This window comes from Pteropus vampyrus, unplaced genomic scaffold (genome assembly GCF_000151845.1).
Source record: "Pteropus vampyrus isolate Shadow unplaced genomic scaffold, Pvam_2.0 Scaffold154, whole genome shotgun sequence".
Classification (NCBI taxonomy): domain Eukaryota; kingdom Metazoa; phylum Chordata; class Mammalia; order Chiroptera; family Pteropodidae; genus Pteropus; species Pteropus vampyrus.
Window position 1 is genome coordinate 1,024,183 of NW_011888935.1, and position 14,396 is coordinate 1,038,578.

Consider the following 14,396-nt stretch of genomic DNA (forward strand, 5'->3'; position numbering starts at 1 on the left):
CGATGTATAGAGATGTAAGTGTGCAGTAGCCCTGAATTTTTGGGGGGAGAAAAAGCATATGCATCTTTCTCTGCCCGTTTTCTAGGATGATGTCGGTTTGCGAACATCAAGCAAGTTATATAAAATTAAGTGGCCGATTTGAGCGGCCTGCCTTTCAGTTTTGAATTCTTTTATGTACCTTTGGTATTTGTGAAATATGCTTGCTTTATATTGTCAGTTTAGATATTAACTGATTTTGGTCTGGTCTTAAGAGTGCCAATCATGGTTTTTAGATTTTTTTTTTTTAATCCATTTTCATGAACCGAGTATTGTTTTTAGTAATAAGATAAAATTATAGCTATTATTCTATAGCTCAATGAAGTTATAGCTTAATTGTTTTGAAACATTTTGCAGGAAATATTTTGTTATTGCTAATCTGATGCTTTCTATGTCTTCATTCTTTTCTGTTAACATGATTATTTTGATGCCAGTTCATTTCTTAGGGCGACATACATATATGCAGTTACAGCACAGTGGATGTGGTTCTTTGGGCCGGTTCCTCGGCCCACAAAACGGCAGCTGAGACACTGGCCTTGCTCATCCGTTACAATAAGGAAAAGAAGTTGTGACTCGAAGCTAGAAGCCTGACGGCACCCTCTGGCTCGCCTACTGACCGAATTTGCAATTTTAAACGGGTTAAATTTCTTTTTACCTGTCATGCAGGCCAGCTGTGTGGAAGACTAAATGCGACGGTACGTGTGACCACTGACAGCGAAACGCTTTGGAAATGGAAGATGGCAGGGGTAGTCGTCCTGTTTATGAGCGTTAGAGCCCCCCAAGTGTCCTGTTTTTAGTGAACTTAATTATTAGTTCCTTTGAAGAAAAATCATTTGCATCCAGTCGTTTGTGTATTAATCGAAATTATGACTATGATAAGAAAACAGATTACAGATGTCATTGATTTATTACTTCAGCATTTTATCAAAAGTTATAAGTATATATTATGTTTATTTTCTGGGTGTGGCAGGCCGAATAATGAACCCCGAAGATGTTCCCTACCTAATCCCTTTAACCTGCGAATGTCATTTACATGCCAAAGGAAACTTTGTTAGCTTTGCTTTTACATTGCTTGAGATGAGCTTATCCTGGAAACTTGGGGCGGGTCCAGTGTGGTCACAGGGACCTTACTGAAGAGGGCAGGAGGGACTGGAGTCAGGGAAGAGGATGGTGGAAGCAGAGGTTGGCGGATGCGGGGGAGGGCTCTGAGCCCAGAAACACAGGCCGCGCCTCGAAGCCGAAAGAGCGAGGAAGTGGATTCTCCCCTAAAACCTCCAGGAGGAACGCAGCCCTCCAGACACCTCGATTTTTAACTTCTGACCGTCAGAACTATAAGACAACCCCGTGCTATGGCAGCAGTAACTACTATAGTGAGAACCGACTAAACGTTAACACCTGTAGTTTGGATTCTCAGAGACGTGGAATACTGTGTTAAGAGGCCCCAGTACTTTTTATACTGACTTGGATGCAAACTTTATTAGCCTTCAAAGAAACAGCAGCTTATTATGATACACACATGAGGGAATACCCCAACAGGTAACCCCGAAAGCCTTTCTTGGGAGGCTCCCCGAGGCCTTTCCCATGTCCCTTGTCTAGGAGGAGCAGGGCGGCGGGCACAACCTGGGGGGCCGCTGGCTATCTGCCTCCATGCCGTCTTCCTGCCTGGTTGCTCGGTGAACCGGAGGCTTCTGGGAAATGATGGTCAGGGTTATTACTCCGAAGCAAAGTTTTAATCCAAGAAAGTCCCAGAAAGATGTTACATGGCTTTCTTTGACCTATTTTTAGATAGATTCGAAGACCACGAACTATAGAATGTTGGATTCAGTTCCTGATCTGAAAAGTGTCTGGATTGGATTCTGCCACCTTACCTGTCTTTATTTTATTAAGTGTTAGTAAACTTAATAACCTTATTAATATTTAATCATTAATATTTTATCTACTATCACAAGTTCAATAAAATTGTGATTTAGACTATTTTAGATTTTTTAATTGGAATAAAGGAAAAATTTTGCATTTTAGAGCGTTGAGACACTTTGGAAATACCGTGCATGCGTTGTGACTGTTGGCGCTAACAGCGTCGAAGGCTGTATTTCCTTTTGTCATAGAAACGGTGTTAGAATTTAGATTTTACACTTGATTTTCTAAGGCAATAAAAAAAAGAAATCCAACAGTACGTTACAGATTAATAGTACGTTAATCAGATTAACGTGGAAAACAACGACATCCTGAAGTCGTGATTAGGTCAGGGAGCAGGGTTAGTGACCTGACCGTCTGCTCTTAAGCATAATGACTGAGCGCAGGAGTTAGGGACGGAAGATTCGCATAGCTGTCTTGTTAGGAGTTAGGGACGGAAGATTCGCATAGCTGTCTTGTTAGGAGTTAGGGATGGAAGATTCGCATAGCTGTCTTGGGCTCGGTCCGTCCCATCCCGGCTCCACCGCTGATCAGAACTTGATTCATTAGCTTCTCTGGACCTTTTAGGTCACTTGAGCAAGGGCACCACGTTCCTCTTCTAATCTGAGTTTGATTCGGGGCGGGAGGTGTGAGGACAGATACTCGGGTCTGCGAGCCGAGTTCAGGGCCAGAGGTCGCATAGGGTGTATGTGCGGATAAGGACACGGACACCGGGTCCTTCGCCTTCTTATTTCCTCGAAGAACTTCCCTTGGGGTCCCCAAATCCTGGAGTCCGTTTTTTCCTAATTGTGAAAATTTTCGAATCGACCCAAACTCGGGGTAACCGAGGAAGCCCCTCAAGCCCAGGGCTCAGCTCCTCCGTTACCTCGATGTCAGCCACACCTGCTTCATCTCTTCTCTCTTCCGCGTCATCTGAAGTAGCTCAGTGCAAACCTTTCACGTCGTCGTCCCTGACCCCTCATTCTTCAGCAGGCACCCCAAAATATATGGTTGCCACGTTTCAACTCTGCCTCTTTTCCACCTCTCTTAGCCTGGATGTGCGGACGCTGAGCAGCGGGAAGGTTGACTGACTTAACCATAGCTACTCAATTCAGTGTTGTCCAGTGAAGAAGTAATCTTTCTTTTTTTAACTTGCTATAAAACAGCACTTTACTTGTTGAACTCCTCATACAAGGAGCATGCTAATTGCGGACAACTCATTTAGCTTATGCGTTTACTTTTTCTCTTCAATATGTTGTAACAGAGTTTACTCCATACTTAATTTACAGAGGTGATTGAAGAATCAATAAGAACCTGCCTTTTACCATAAGTCTGCAGTCAAGTATTTCTGTAAATAAGAAGACAGGCATTCTTGGCAAAGATATTCTGCTCTCATCCAGAGGTCTTTTCTCTTTCTGTAATTTGTTCGATTTCTTAGAATAATTGTGTTATATATTTACAAAGGGTTTCTATTGGAATTCTTTTCAATGTTTGCACTTTTTGTGGAATCCGGTCACAAGGGAGTACTGTTTCATGTCAATGTATAGGTAATTACTCGATTTGTAGTTTGATTTTTTGAAATAAATAATATATGCCGACAACATATACCTTCTCCTTAGATAGGACACTCAGCAGGGTCAGAGCAGACGTCCTCACGTTCGTGACTGATGCCGCCCACTTTATTTTGAGGGACTGTGGCAACGACGTTTGACACTTCCTGGAACGACCGCTAAGATCAGTGGGTGGTTATTCAGCTAAAATGACTCATCAGTTAGAAGGAGGGTCAGTCAGCCCGAACCAGAAGTGTGAAATAACTTTCAGAGGTCTTCTCTGTGTCTCAGTAAAGGGTCGCATGCCTGTTTGTGTATAAACCTAAACGTGGCTCCAGACAGACATCCGAGAAGACTTTTAGGTCATTCTTAAGGGAAATGGGGCAGACCTTAGTTCAACCACCAAGCAAAGTGATTTACGATCTTATTTACACAGGCACTGCCTGCTTTGCAGAATTTATAATTTTTACCTGTAGATTAATAAGGATCTTGTATGTGCATCAATTACCTGTCGACCTCAGTCATGTCATTAGTCCACTGCATCATTATAAGTCATTTTACATCATTTTAGATATTGTGAAACTTGTGTTCCAAGATTTCGTGGAACTGCCGTCTTCCTGAGCACGTAATGTGGATCCTACAGTGTTTACAGCTATAAAATGAATATTTATGACATTGCGTCTCATCCTAATAAGGATAAGGTCTCTTCCTAATCTAAACTTCTGTTATTTTGTTGATCTGAATGATACTATCTGTTGAAAATACCTGTGACACTTTATTGGGTTTGGGCGCCAGAAATAGATTTGTTGTGGCATCGTACATTTTTTAGTCTTCTGTTAAAATTCAAGGACCTTTGGGAGAAACTGTGAATTAAACCTTTATCATCTATTAACACCTCAGGGAAAAAAATGCCTTTTTAGGTCAGTAGTCGTCATCTTAGAAAACAGGGGGTCGGAGGCAACTGGATAATAAAAGAGAAGGGTGTGAGTCCAGAAGGTAAAGGATTCAGAGGGCGTATAGGGGACTTGAAAGTCAAATGCCTCTGGGGCCCCCTGGGTGGTCTAAGTGTGGGAAGTGGCCTGCTGGAGAAAATGGCTTTAAGCTGCTCATGCTGTGAGTAAGCAAAATCCCTGTCTAAAAGGATGGGTTTTAATTTCTTTGTTGTTTTATAGCACAGCGCTTCAGTGTTCAAACAGAATGGCCAAAGGAAAACACCAGAGATCATCGTTTTGTGACCTCTGCGATGTCAGGCAGGGTGCCGCAGGTGGTAGGCGAGTTCAGATCGGTCCCTCACAAAGGAATACTATTCGGGGCAGGTGAGAACCCTGGAAAGTAAGGAGCAGAAGGGTGCTGAAAGGGAGCTAGGGAGCCAGAAAGATTAAGAGCGGTTTACTCAGACGAGATCCTGCCTTTACTGATGGGAAGGTTGGATGCTTCTGCTACCCCTCGCGGCCGATAAGCAGGGGCATGCATCAGAATCACCGGTGTGGCTTTGCCAAACTACAGATGACATCTGAATTATCCCCTCCTGCCCCCCAATGAATTTTGATTCACCAAGTCTGGTTTGGAGCGTGGTCGGATATGTTTTGAAAAACCTCTTGGCTTGATTTCAGGTGCACACACACGGTTGGGGACCTGTGCTCTTGGATGTGGAGATCCCCAAGCTACTCTTTGAAGTATGGGAGTAAGCATCTTTGCTCTGAAAATAGTCACTTAAGATGCATGACTACATTGCAGTTTGGCACATTTAAGTCATCAAAGTGATTGATTTTGTTCCATAAAGGAAGAATGAAAAAAAAGCAACATACATAATTTAAGAGTTGGATATACGTTCTATGAGGAAGGATAGAAGTGGGGGAGGTGTATTAAGATTGAGTAGTTGGCAGCTGCAGGCATAGCAAACCTGGTATTAAAAAGGCATAATTATCCCTGATTCAGCTTACACAGAAGTCAGATTATATCTCCTAAGTTATAATAAATATGGACAATAAAAAACCGTCATAGCACAATTAACTTTGTGCTGGTCCTGCTTTCCACGAAAGGCTGCTCACTGCACAGGGATTTTTATTCTATTTGTGGCAGGTGTGATCAGTTCGTTGTAAAGAACTTTAGCTAGAAATAAGAATTTCTGAACAGAAAACGTCGTTGGACGTTTATATTACCAAAGAAGGTTGCAGAGCTTCCTTCGCTGCAGAATCTCAAATCTCCGTTAAAATAAGGAAGTGTCCATCCTGGTTAGTCCAGGCGTGGTATGTGCTGGAGGTGGTGGCACGTGGACCCTCTCAGGGCCACGCAGAGACCTGATGCCATTAGCTCAGGTGTTCCTTTCACCGTCTTACGTTCCTGCTTTTGTGAGATTGGACGCCGTGCGATTCAGGGGGAACAGTATTTTCTAATTTGATATTTTCCTAACATCGTCCAGGAAGTGGGTCATCATCATCATCCCTGTTTTGGCAGTTTGCTAGTCAGTGACTGTTCTGTTGGGAAAATGCCTCCATGTCTGACTTAAGCTCATGCTAGTTTTGTCTGTGGACCACCATTATACAAAAAAAGCACATACATCACAGAAGAAATCTGTACACATACTTAAAATATACTTAATTTCTGTCAGTGCTAGGAAGAATTGTGATGCAAACGTTCACAAGCTTTGGCTTCGTCACAGGCCCTGCGCTGAATCCTTTGCTTGGGTTGTCTGGCTAGTCCACACCGCTGTCTGCACAGCTGAGAATCCGTACCCTGTCCCGGCTTCGCGTATGTGAGGCCGAGCCTCAGAGAGCTGAGGAACCGTGTCCACGGCCACACAGGCAAAGGAGGGATGCTGCTGGTCTTCGGCCATGGTCGGTCTGACTCCAGAGTTACATTAGTGGTTTCCAGTTGGGAGCTCACTCATTAGCGGTTCTCTATAATTCACTTCTCTGCAGAAACTTGTCTCATTTTTCAAGTTCTAACAGTGTTGTGGGGAACAATAAAATATCTTCAGAACGCTGGCTATTGACCTTGGCTGCACTTCTGAATCACCTGGGAGTTAAAACAGCAACAGCAGCCGGCAGCTGGGTCCCACCCCCGCGTGTTCTGAGTTCATCGGTATAGAGCATGGCCCCGACGCTGGGGCTTTTGAAAACCTCCCAGATGATTCTAACGTGCAGCAGAGTCTGAGAACTGCTTTGGGACAGGGCACAATTTTAAATGGTAAATTTCCATTCTTCTGTCCGTAAAAAAATTATGTTTTATGATAGAAGGACTACATATTTACTTTAGAAACTACAGACAAACCAGTAAAGAATCACAATGAAAATTATCTGTAATTCCTTCACTGGACGATAACCAGCATAGGACTTGGCTGTGTATCTTTTTCTCCTGCATGTGTTTATGTATTTAAAGTCTTAACAATAATGTCACTTTTCTGTAGCATATCATATACTTAATGCCAGATTGCCTCTCATGCAGTCACGTGTTTTACCAGTCTGAGAAATTCTTGTCCCTTACGCACACGTAATAGTGTCGTGGATTAGCCCTTATAGGCCAGTGAGTCTCACAGTGGGGCACTGTCACCATTCAGGGAGAGTTTGTATGTCATTGAAGGCAGTGTGTAGGAAGCAAACTGCTTAGCTGTCTCTCCTCTGTGCTCTGACCGTACGACACTTTCTCAGACGAGTAAACCTTGGTTTGCTTCCTCGTGATCTCGGTTATTAAGGTAAAGCCCACGTGGCTCATGCCGCTGGGCCGTGGTGGACGGCATGGCTGCCAGGGCTGAGTGCCTGACAGGACAGACAGACAGACAGACAGATGTGTCTGAGGTAGGAGGGGCCGGTCATAGTTTGGAAAACTAATTACTGAAGGAAGTTCAGATGCGCCTGCAAAAAATCACTCGGGAATGCTGCCGTGAACATCGGGGTGCAGATATCTTGGTGGGTTAATGTCTTCAAATTTATATTAACCAATGACACCCCAATAATGTTAATTAGAAATGAAATAAAAATTAAAAATTACTTGGGAATGTTCGAGTAGCGGGAGCGGGGGTAGGGGCCGCTTTGGGACGGTGAGCTGCAGGTTCCTCGAGCCGTGGAAGAAGTCCTGTAGTTCCAGAAGCATCCTGGCCTCGGCCCCCGGCAGGCGGACTTCCCTGGAATGGCCCCCTGCCCGCATGCCCTCTCTCCTTCCATCCCTCCATCCTGCTCACTGGTCATAATAAAAAGGCCGAGTCGGATGTACTTTGACAGTAAGAACCGGATAATTTTCAGAGTTGGCTGCTCCCCAAGTATTTTCCTGGTAAAGATTTGGACTTCAGTGGAATGGGGTTCAGTTAGGGTACAGCCGGCGCCTGTCAGTCATCCGCTCTCACTCCCCTTCCTCCAAAGGGTGGAGAGGGGAGGGGACTCAGCGTTGGAGGCCTGGTTTGGGGTCACCTTAGAGGAGAAGGACCAACCCGGGAGATGCTGTAGGTGCGCTGGCGGCGTGGTCTTCCGTTAGCCCCCGACAGCTCTAAGATGCTTGTGGGGGTGTTTCTGGGGGTGCAGCCGCACAGCCAGACACCCCTGCATCACATGAGTTCTGAAGGATTTTCTTTTTCATACCTATTTTTTAAAATGTAACTTTACAATCAGTAGATTTCTTAATATTACTTGTAATTCCTTTTTTGGCTCTTAAAAACTTTATTATTTTAAAAAATGTGTGATAATCTTTATTTGCTTACGAATTTTTGTGTAAAAGGAGAAATTGCAAATGTATACATTTTACATCGTTGGTGTGTAAGATACACATGTTTTATATCGCTGAAATCCTTTAGAACAGGCACTATGTAGTTCCGAGAGCGACAGGAAAAATGAGAAGCTGCTCTATCCTCCTTTCTCCCTTTTTATTGAATTCATGATGACTTTTAAAGAATGTAAAGGCATTCAATGTAGTTAAAACCATCAGATAGCCTGCTTCACTTAGAATTAAGCAAAAACAAAATGAATAAAATAGCAAACCTGGTTTATTTATCTGAATAATAACTTGTCTCACTATAACATCATAAAAGACAGGAAATCCATATAGTGACATCATGCAGCATAATTAAATGAATGAATGAATGAATGAATGAATGAATGAATGCCAGAGGTACTATTTATTCAGGTAAATATCAGATGCATCCCGCCCAGTGAAACTGCAGTTTGTAGAGTGCCATGCCAGTCATCAGAGCCAGGAGTGTATTACGATTTAATGGTATTGCTCTCCTGCATTTGATGAGCTGTCTCAGAAAAACATTTTGAAGCAATAAAGCATCCATTTGGCTCCTAAGTAATGAGGGAGGCAGTACTCTTTGCATTAACTATTTATTCAAGAAGAGAAGTGACGGGCTGCTAATAAGCTTTATCCAAAGAGGGTAGTGGAAAACGGAAGAAAATGCACCGGGGAGGCTCTGTTCAATTTCATATGCAATTAGCAAATATCCGAAGCTGAAGGGTTGGAGTTCCTCGTCCACGTGACTCCGGTCAGCCTTACTTAAGTGGGAGTGCCTGTCAGATGTATTAAAGGCCTCTCGATTTAGGGAAGGATCGTGTCGCCTAAATTTATGGCCGATGAGAGGAGGCAGTGACTGGTGAGTAGCTAAGGTTGGGCTGATCTCTGTAGTTTTGAATAATGGACTTATTTTCTGAGAAGTGATTGAGGCTTGCTAGTTTACTCCTTTGGGGAAGGGTTCCTTTTTTTTTTTTTTTTAAGATGAGTATTGCTGTTTCGTGACATGCAAATCTGCTCTGTAGTACAATATATGGATTATCCCTTGATGAAATGACTTTCAACCTGAGAAAATTTATTTGCTATATAAATACATAGTTTATCACTTGGAAATAGTTCCTGGGTAGGAATGTGACATTATTCTCTTCTTCCACAAGTAAATAAGTAGTCCCTTCTTTGCGGTAAATGCTTAAGATTTAGCAGCTTCGGGATTACAACCAGGATATTGTAGTTACACATAAGTAAAGGCTTTGAGTTCGTCTCAGGATCTCGCCGTAAATCATTTCTGGTGCCAAAACAGCATGAAGTTTTCATAACACCTGCTTTAAGATTCTTAACATAACTGATTTGCCTTCTTTAGTGACACGAAAAAAGATGTCGCAGTTATTATTTTTCCCTTAAAACCAACTAAATGATTTCTGTGCTAATTCTTCTCTGCTCTCACTAAAAAGTGGTACAGTGGAGTTCTACACAATGGGGAAAATTTTTTTTTTCATATAAATCATTAAAATAGGCAATAGAAATATGTAAACTTAACATTATTTAATAATGATATTCTTGATGCCATTGTAAGCCAATTAGAAAATCACTTAATAGTGTGTTCCTTTGATTTTCAGTTTTTAAAACATTTCCATATCGATAGCTATGTATTAATTCTAAGCTTACTGTGAATTACTTTGTATATTTAAAATCAGTTTTCAAGGTGTGTTTTATGAAATAAGAATACATCTTTCATTTGGGTTCACACCCTTTAGTAAAGGACTGAAAACCCTGATGAGCACGTAGCAATGAGATCAAAGACAACAAAAGGTCCCTTAGAATTTTCCTTTCCTAGACCACACCGCAGTATCCTCAGAGAACTAAACTCATTTACGTTGCAGAGACTCTTATTTTCTTCACCAAGGATAGGAGGACTCAGATTAGAAATGGAAATACCTTGTAAGATGCTCAGTTTTGCAATAATCTCCCTCTTGGGTCATTACCGATCATTAGCGTGACTCGTCCCTTGCAGATAATCACTCCGTTCAGAAGACTGATGCTGTGTGCTGACAACCGGAAGGAGATGGAGGACTGGATCAGCTCCCTGAAGTCTGTGCAGACCAGGGAGCCTTACGAGGTGAAGTAGCGTCTCTTCTGTGCCCTGTGTTCGCAGAGAACCAGTGTTATCCCGGGTGCTCTGCAGAAAGGAGTGTGTGCGGATTCAGCAGCTGGTTTAAACCTGGTGGTGCCTTTTTTTTCTTTTTTCTTTCTTTTTAACTTAAGGCAAAGGGTTTTAGTTTTAAAAACTACGGCTTTGCCATTTTCATCATAACTGCTTACGTTCCAGTCTGCCATCCGGCCCTCTCGTTTGGCAAACCTGTGCTCACATCTCCTTTCCAGGTGGCCCAGTTTACCGTGGAACATTTCTCAGGGATGCATAACTGGTACGCCTGCTCCCACGCCCGCCCCACCTTCTGTAACGTGTGCCGAGAGAGTCTGTCCGGAGTCACCTCCCACGGCCTGTCCTGCGAAGGTACAGTAGCATCGAGCACGTGTCCTCCCTCGACACCGGCCACCCTCTAAACACGCTGCTGCTGGCACTGCTGAGAAGCGAGCAGAGAAAACTCATCTCCGTGGAAGCAGGGGCTGGGGGCGTCTCGGTGGGAACGTGGCTTAGGTTTTCCTGGGGCTTCACACAGAGCTCAGCCCACATAGGATTCTGTGGGGAAACATTTGGGCTCTGGAAAAGATCATGTAAAATCACTTGAAAGAAGTATAAATCGAAGGTAGCATTTCACTCCTGAAGAACTAGTAACTAGTGGGAAAAAATATTCTTTAGGCTTTGTATAGCATTCTAGTTTTCTCGTATTTTTCTGTCCTGATTGATTACGGAGAACAAAACTTTCTGTGGGACAGTATTAATTCTTTGGCAGAATTTTCCATTGTTGCTTATGTTGTATTGTTTTAAACATTTTCTTTCACTTACGTTTAATTTAAACTGATGCTATCCTTTTAATTTCTTTAAAGTTTTCTAATAATAAGGCCTATTCTCTTGTTTTCATTACAGGATTTGTGAGTTATTTTGAAACTTAAGAGCAGTGATCACTGAAAGGAAATACATTAATAATTACCAAGAGAAAACTCATAACTTCTTTAGATTAACTTCATACCTCAGTGGTCATATAATGGTATATGACTTTTTAGACTATAATATAATTCTATTACTAGCTTTTTCTCTAACACAAAAAATTTCTTAAGGAATTTTGAATATAACTTTATTATGATTAAATAATAAAATGGAAACAGAGTCATAATTTTACTTCATTTTAAATGATAAGATCTGAGATTTAAGAGTCCAGCTACGCTTTAAACCCTCTGGGTTCAGACCCACTTCGAGGATTGCAAACCGAGACCAGAGGACGTAGTTAACGCTTTCAAGTTATTTCCTCATCTGTAAAATGGGGATGATAGTCATTTACATCTCACAGAACACTGTGGAAAGTAGGTGGGAGAATGCGTACAGTAAAACTGCTTTTCTAGCCAAGTAAATTGTAGACATTTTAACTGTGCTCATAAGAAATTTGTCAAGTAAACAATTATGGGGTTGCTTCATGGTCTGATGTATTAAAATTCGTGAAAATGAACATTTGGAGGAGGCATTAAACATTTTTTTTTTTATTTAAACAATGATTACAAACAAAAATTATGACTTGAACAATCTGAAAGGATACCGATGGCTCTGAGTGACTCCTGCAGGTCTGTAATATTATGTGGTATTATTTTGATGGTCTCTTTACCATTACCTTCTGTTCTCTCTTTCAAAAAATGCTAAAAACAATCTGAGATATCTGGTACCCTTCTGATTTGAGAGTTATACGCTATTAAATATATTCATTTAGAAATCGAGATTAACAGTGGATGACTGAATATTTTTCTAAGCACTTTTTTTAAAACAAAAATTACATCGGCTGGTGAGAATAAGACACTTTAAAGTCTTTAAATAAATTTTTTGTTATATTATTCTGTTAATAATGATATCTTTCTGACTTTTAAAAAGGTCTCAATTATCGCATTTTTAGAGGAATATTATGTTAGTATTAATTTTCTCTGCTGATAAAAGTTTTAAATCTACACCATTTTGCCCCTTAGTATTTTTAGAACTGTAGCAGACGTTTTAAAAATCCCAAGGGTTTTATAAATATATAAAAAAGTTACCTTTTTATGAGAATGTGGTTATCTAGGATATTTTTATTGTAATCAAAGTTATACTTTTAGAACTTACTCCCCCTGCTTTCTGTCTGCTTAATAACGCTAAAAGCATAGGATACAAGAGGCTTTAAAAGTTCTAACAGAGATGCAAATACAGGAAAAATTTATTCAACAGTGATAAAGAATAACTCTGTGTTAGAATAGAACCCAGCTTCCGGTATGTGAAGCCATACTCAATTTACTTAATCTTTCTGTCCTTGTTTTTCACATAAAACAAGGCTCTGCTGATTTGTCTTCTAGGTTTGTGCTGAATAATAACCAAAATTATTACCTTAAAGCCTTGCTTATATGACCTATATGAATAAAAAAAGAAAGCAAAAGACTTTTCATAAATAATCCCCTAAATCGGTTGAGAATATTAATTATAATTTCAGAGCACAATTATTCATAGTTATTTAAACAGCAATTTAACAACAACAACAAAAAACGTTAAATGGTGATTTTTTTTTTAATCAACAGCATCAAATATATCAACATGTGTACTTATGAGTTTTTACCTTAACTACTGTGAGCATATAAAGATTCAGTGTGGTAGAGAATGAATGAATATTGCAATGAGAAATTACAGTCTTGTTACACGTCAGTATTTTTTTTAAGTCCTGGAGTTTTAAAATCGTCATCTAACAAAATTAAGGTGCCTGTTAATCATTTCTATTTCTTAGTGACCATAATTACAGTCTGGTTTGTTGTTACTATTATTATTATTATGTGTGATATTAAGCAACTTTGTGATTCTCAAAACTCCTTTCAGAAAGCACTTTATTGTTACAAATTTCTGATTTTTACTTTTAATGAGCCGTTTGGTTTTTAATGGCACATTTTTCAAAAAGCCATGAAATTCTACTGTCGCCCTTTTACTTCCTTCTTTGCCTCTTAGAAAACAGTTATTGACCATTAATATCACGTACTTATTTGTCTTTAAAAACACAATCCTGGGGACTGTGTTTCAGATAAACTTAAAAGTAGGACCACACTTTTGAACAACAGATAAAAAGACCTGGAGACATTAACTAACCACGGTTTGAAAATAGTCTCTTGTGTCAGAGCAATCATTTTTCAAACTAAGCTTACTTCCTGTAGCGTTCTTTCTTTACGCTATTGTTTATCAGCAATAAAACTCAATTGAAAAATTATTGTATTTTTTATGGAGTCTGTGCTCGAGACACAGTGTCATTTATCACAAAAATAGTATGACTTTCAGGAAAGAATCTGTCCGTGTACAGAAAGATCACGTAAATGAAACATTTTCAGCGTCTACAGACAAAATATTTTTCAAAGAAAAACCCGTTTAGTTTAAGTGACCAGTGGTTATTCATGATACTTAAAGCATTTTGAACATTTGGCTGTAGAAACCTTAGTTATTTTACCTGACCCTTTGTTTTCATTTTACATCAAATTAAGTTTATTTTAAAAGAATGATGCGTAACCTATCATTTCAAGTTTATTAATGGCTTACTGTTAGAAATTCAAAAATCCTGTGAAAAGGAGCCACCTTACATTGAGAATTTAGCAAGTTACCTTATTATATTTTCACTGGAGTGATCTCTACCTTTAAATATTTATCTGAAAAGTCAGAAACCTATATAACATCATTATCCACTAACACTTGGATAATGTGTATCCTTAGAGGGGTAAGTAGTCAAGTTCTGATTTTCATAAGCAATGGAAAGTTTTTCAAATAGTCTACTATTTGGTTTACTTGTTTTTCATGTATGTGCTGCTTCTTTCCTAGTCGTTTCCTCTTATTTCTCTCCCTCTTATTTTAATTAGATATTTGTATATATTGTGTAACAATTACCAGAATAGGTCCTTAATATCCATCACCATATATAGTTACAGAAATCTTTTTTGCTAGTGATGAGAACTTTTAAGATCTACTTTCTTAGCTCCTTTCAAATATACAAGACAGTATTGTTAACTATAGTCACCATGCTGTACGTTACATCCCAG

The 14,396-nt window shown here is 40.2% G+C and overlaps 1 protein-coding gene across 5 annotated transcripts in view; it reads left to right on the forward strand.

Moving 5' to 3' along the window:
* The window catches only part of DGKH (diacylglycerol kinase eta), a 173,262-nt gene that overhangs the window by 86,979 nt on the left and 71,887 nt on the right, over positions 1–14,396 (forward strand). For all 5 annotated transcript variants that reach the window (XM_011369749.2, XM_023536372.1, XM_011369748.2 and 2 more), the window contains exons 5-6: positions 10,210–10,314; positions 10,578–10,710. In XM_011369749.2, the coding sequence (XP_011368051.2) occupies positions 10,210–10,314; positions 10,578–10,710 (238 nt within the window). The remainder of the gene's footprint in view (positions 1–10,209; positions 10,315–10,577; positions 10,711–14,396) is intronic.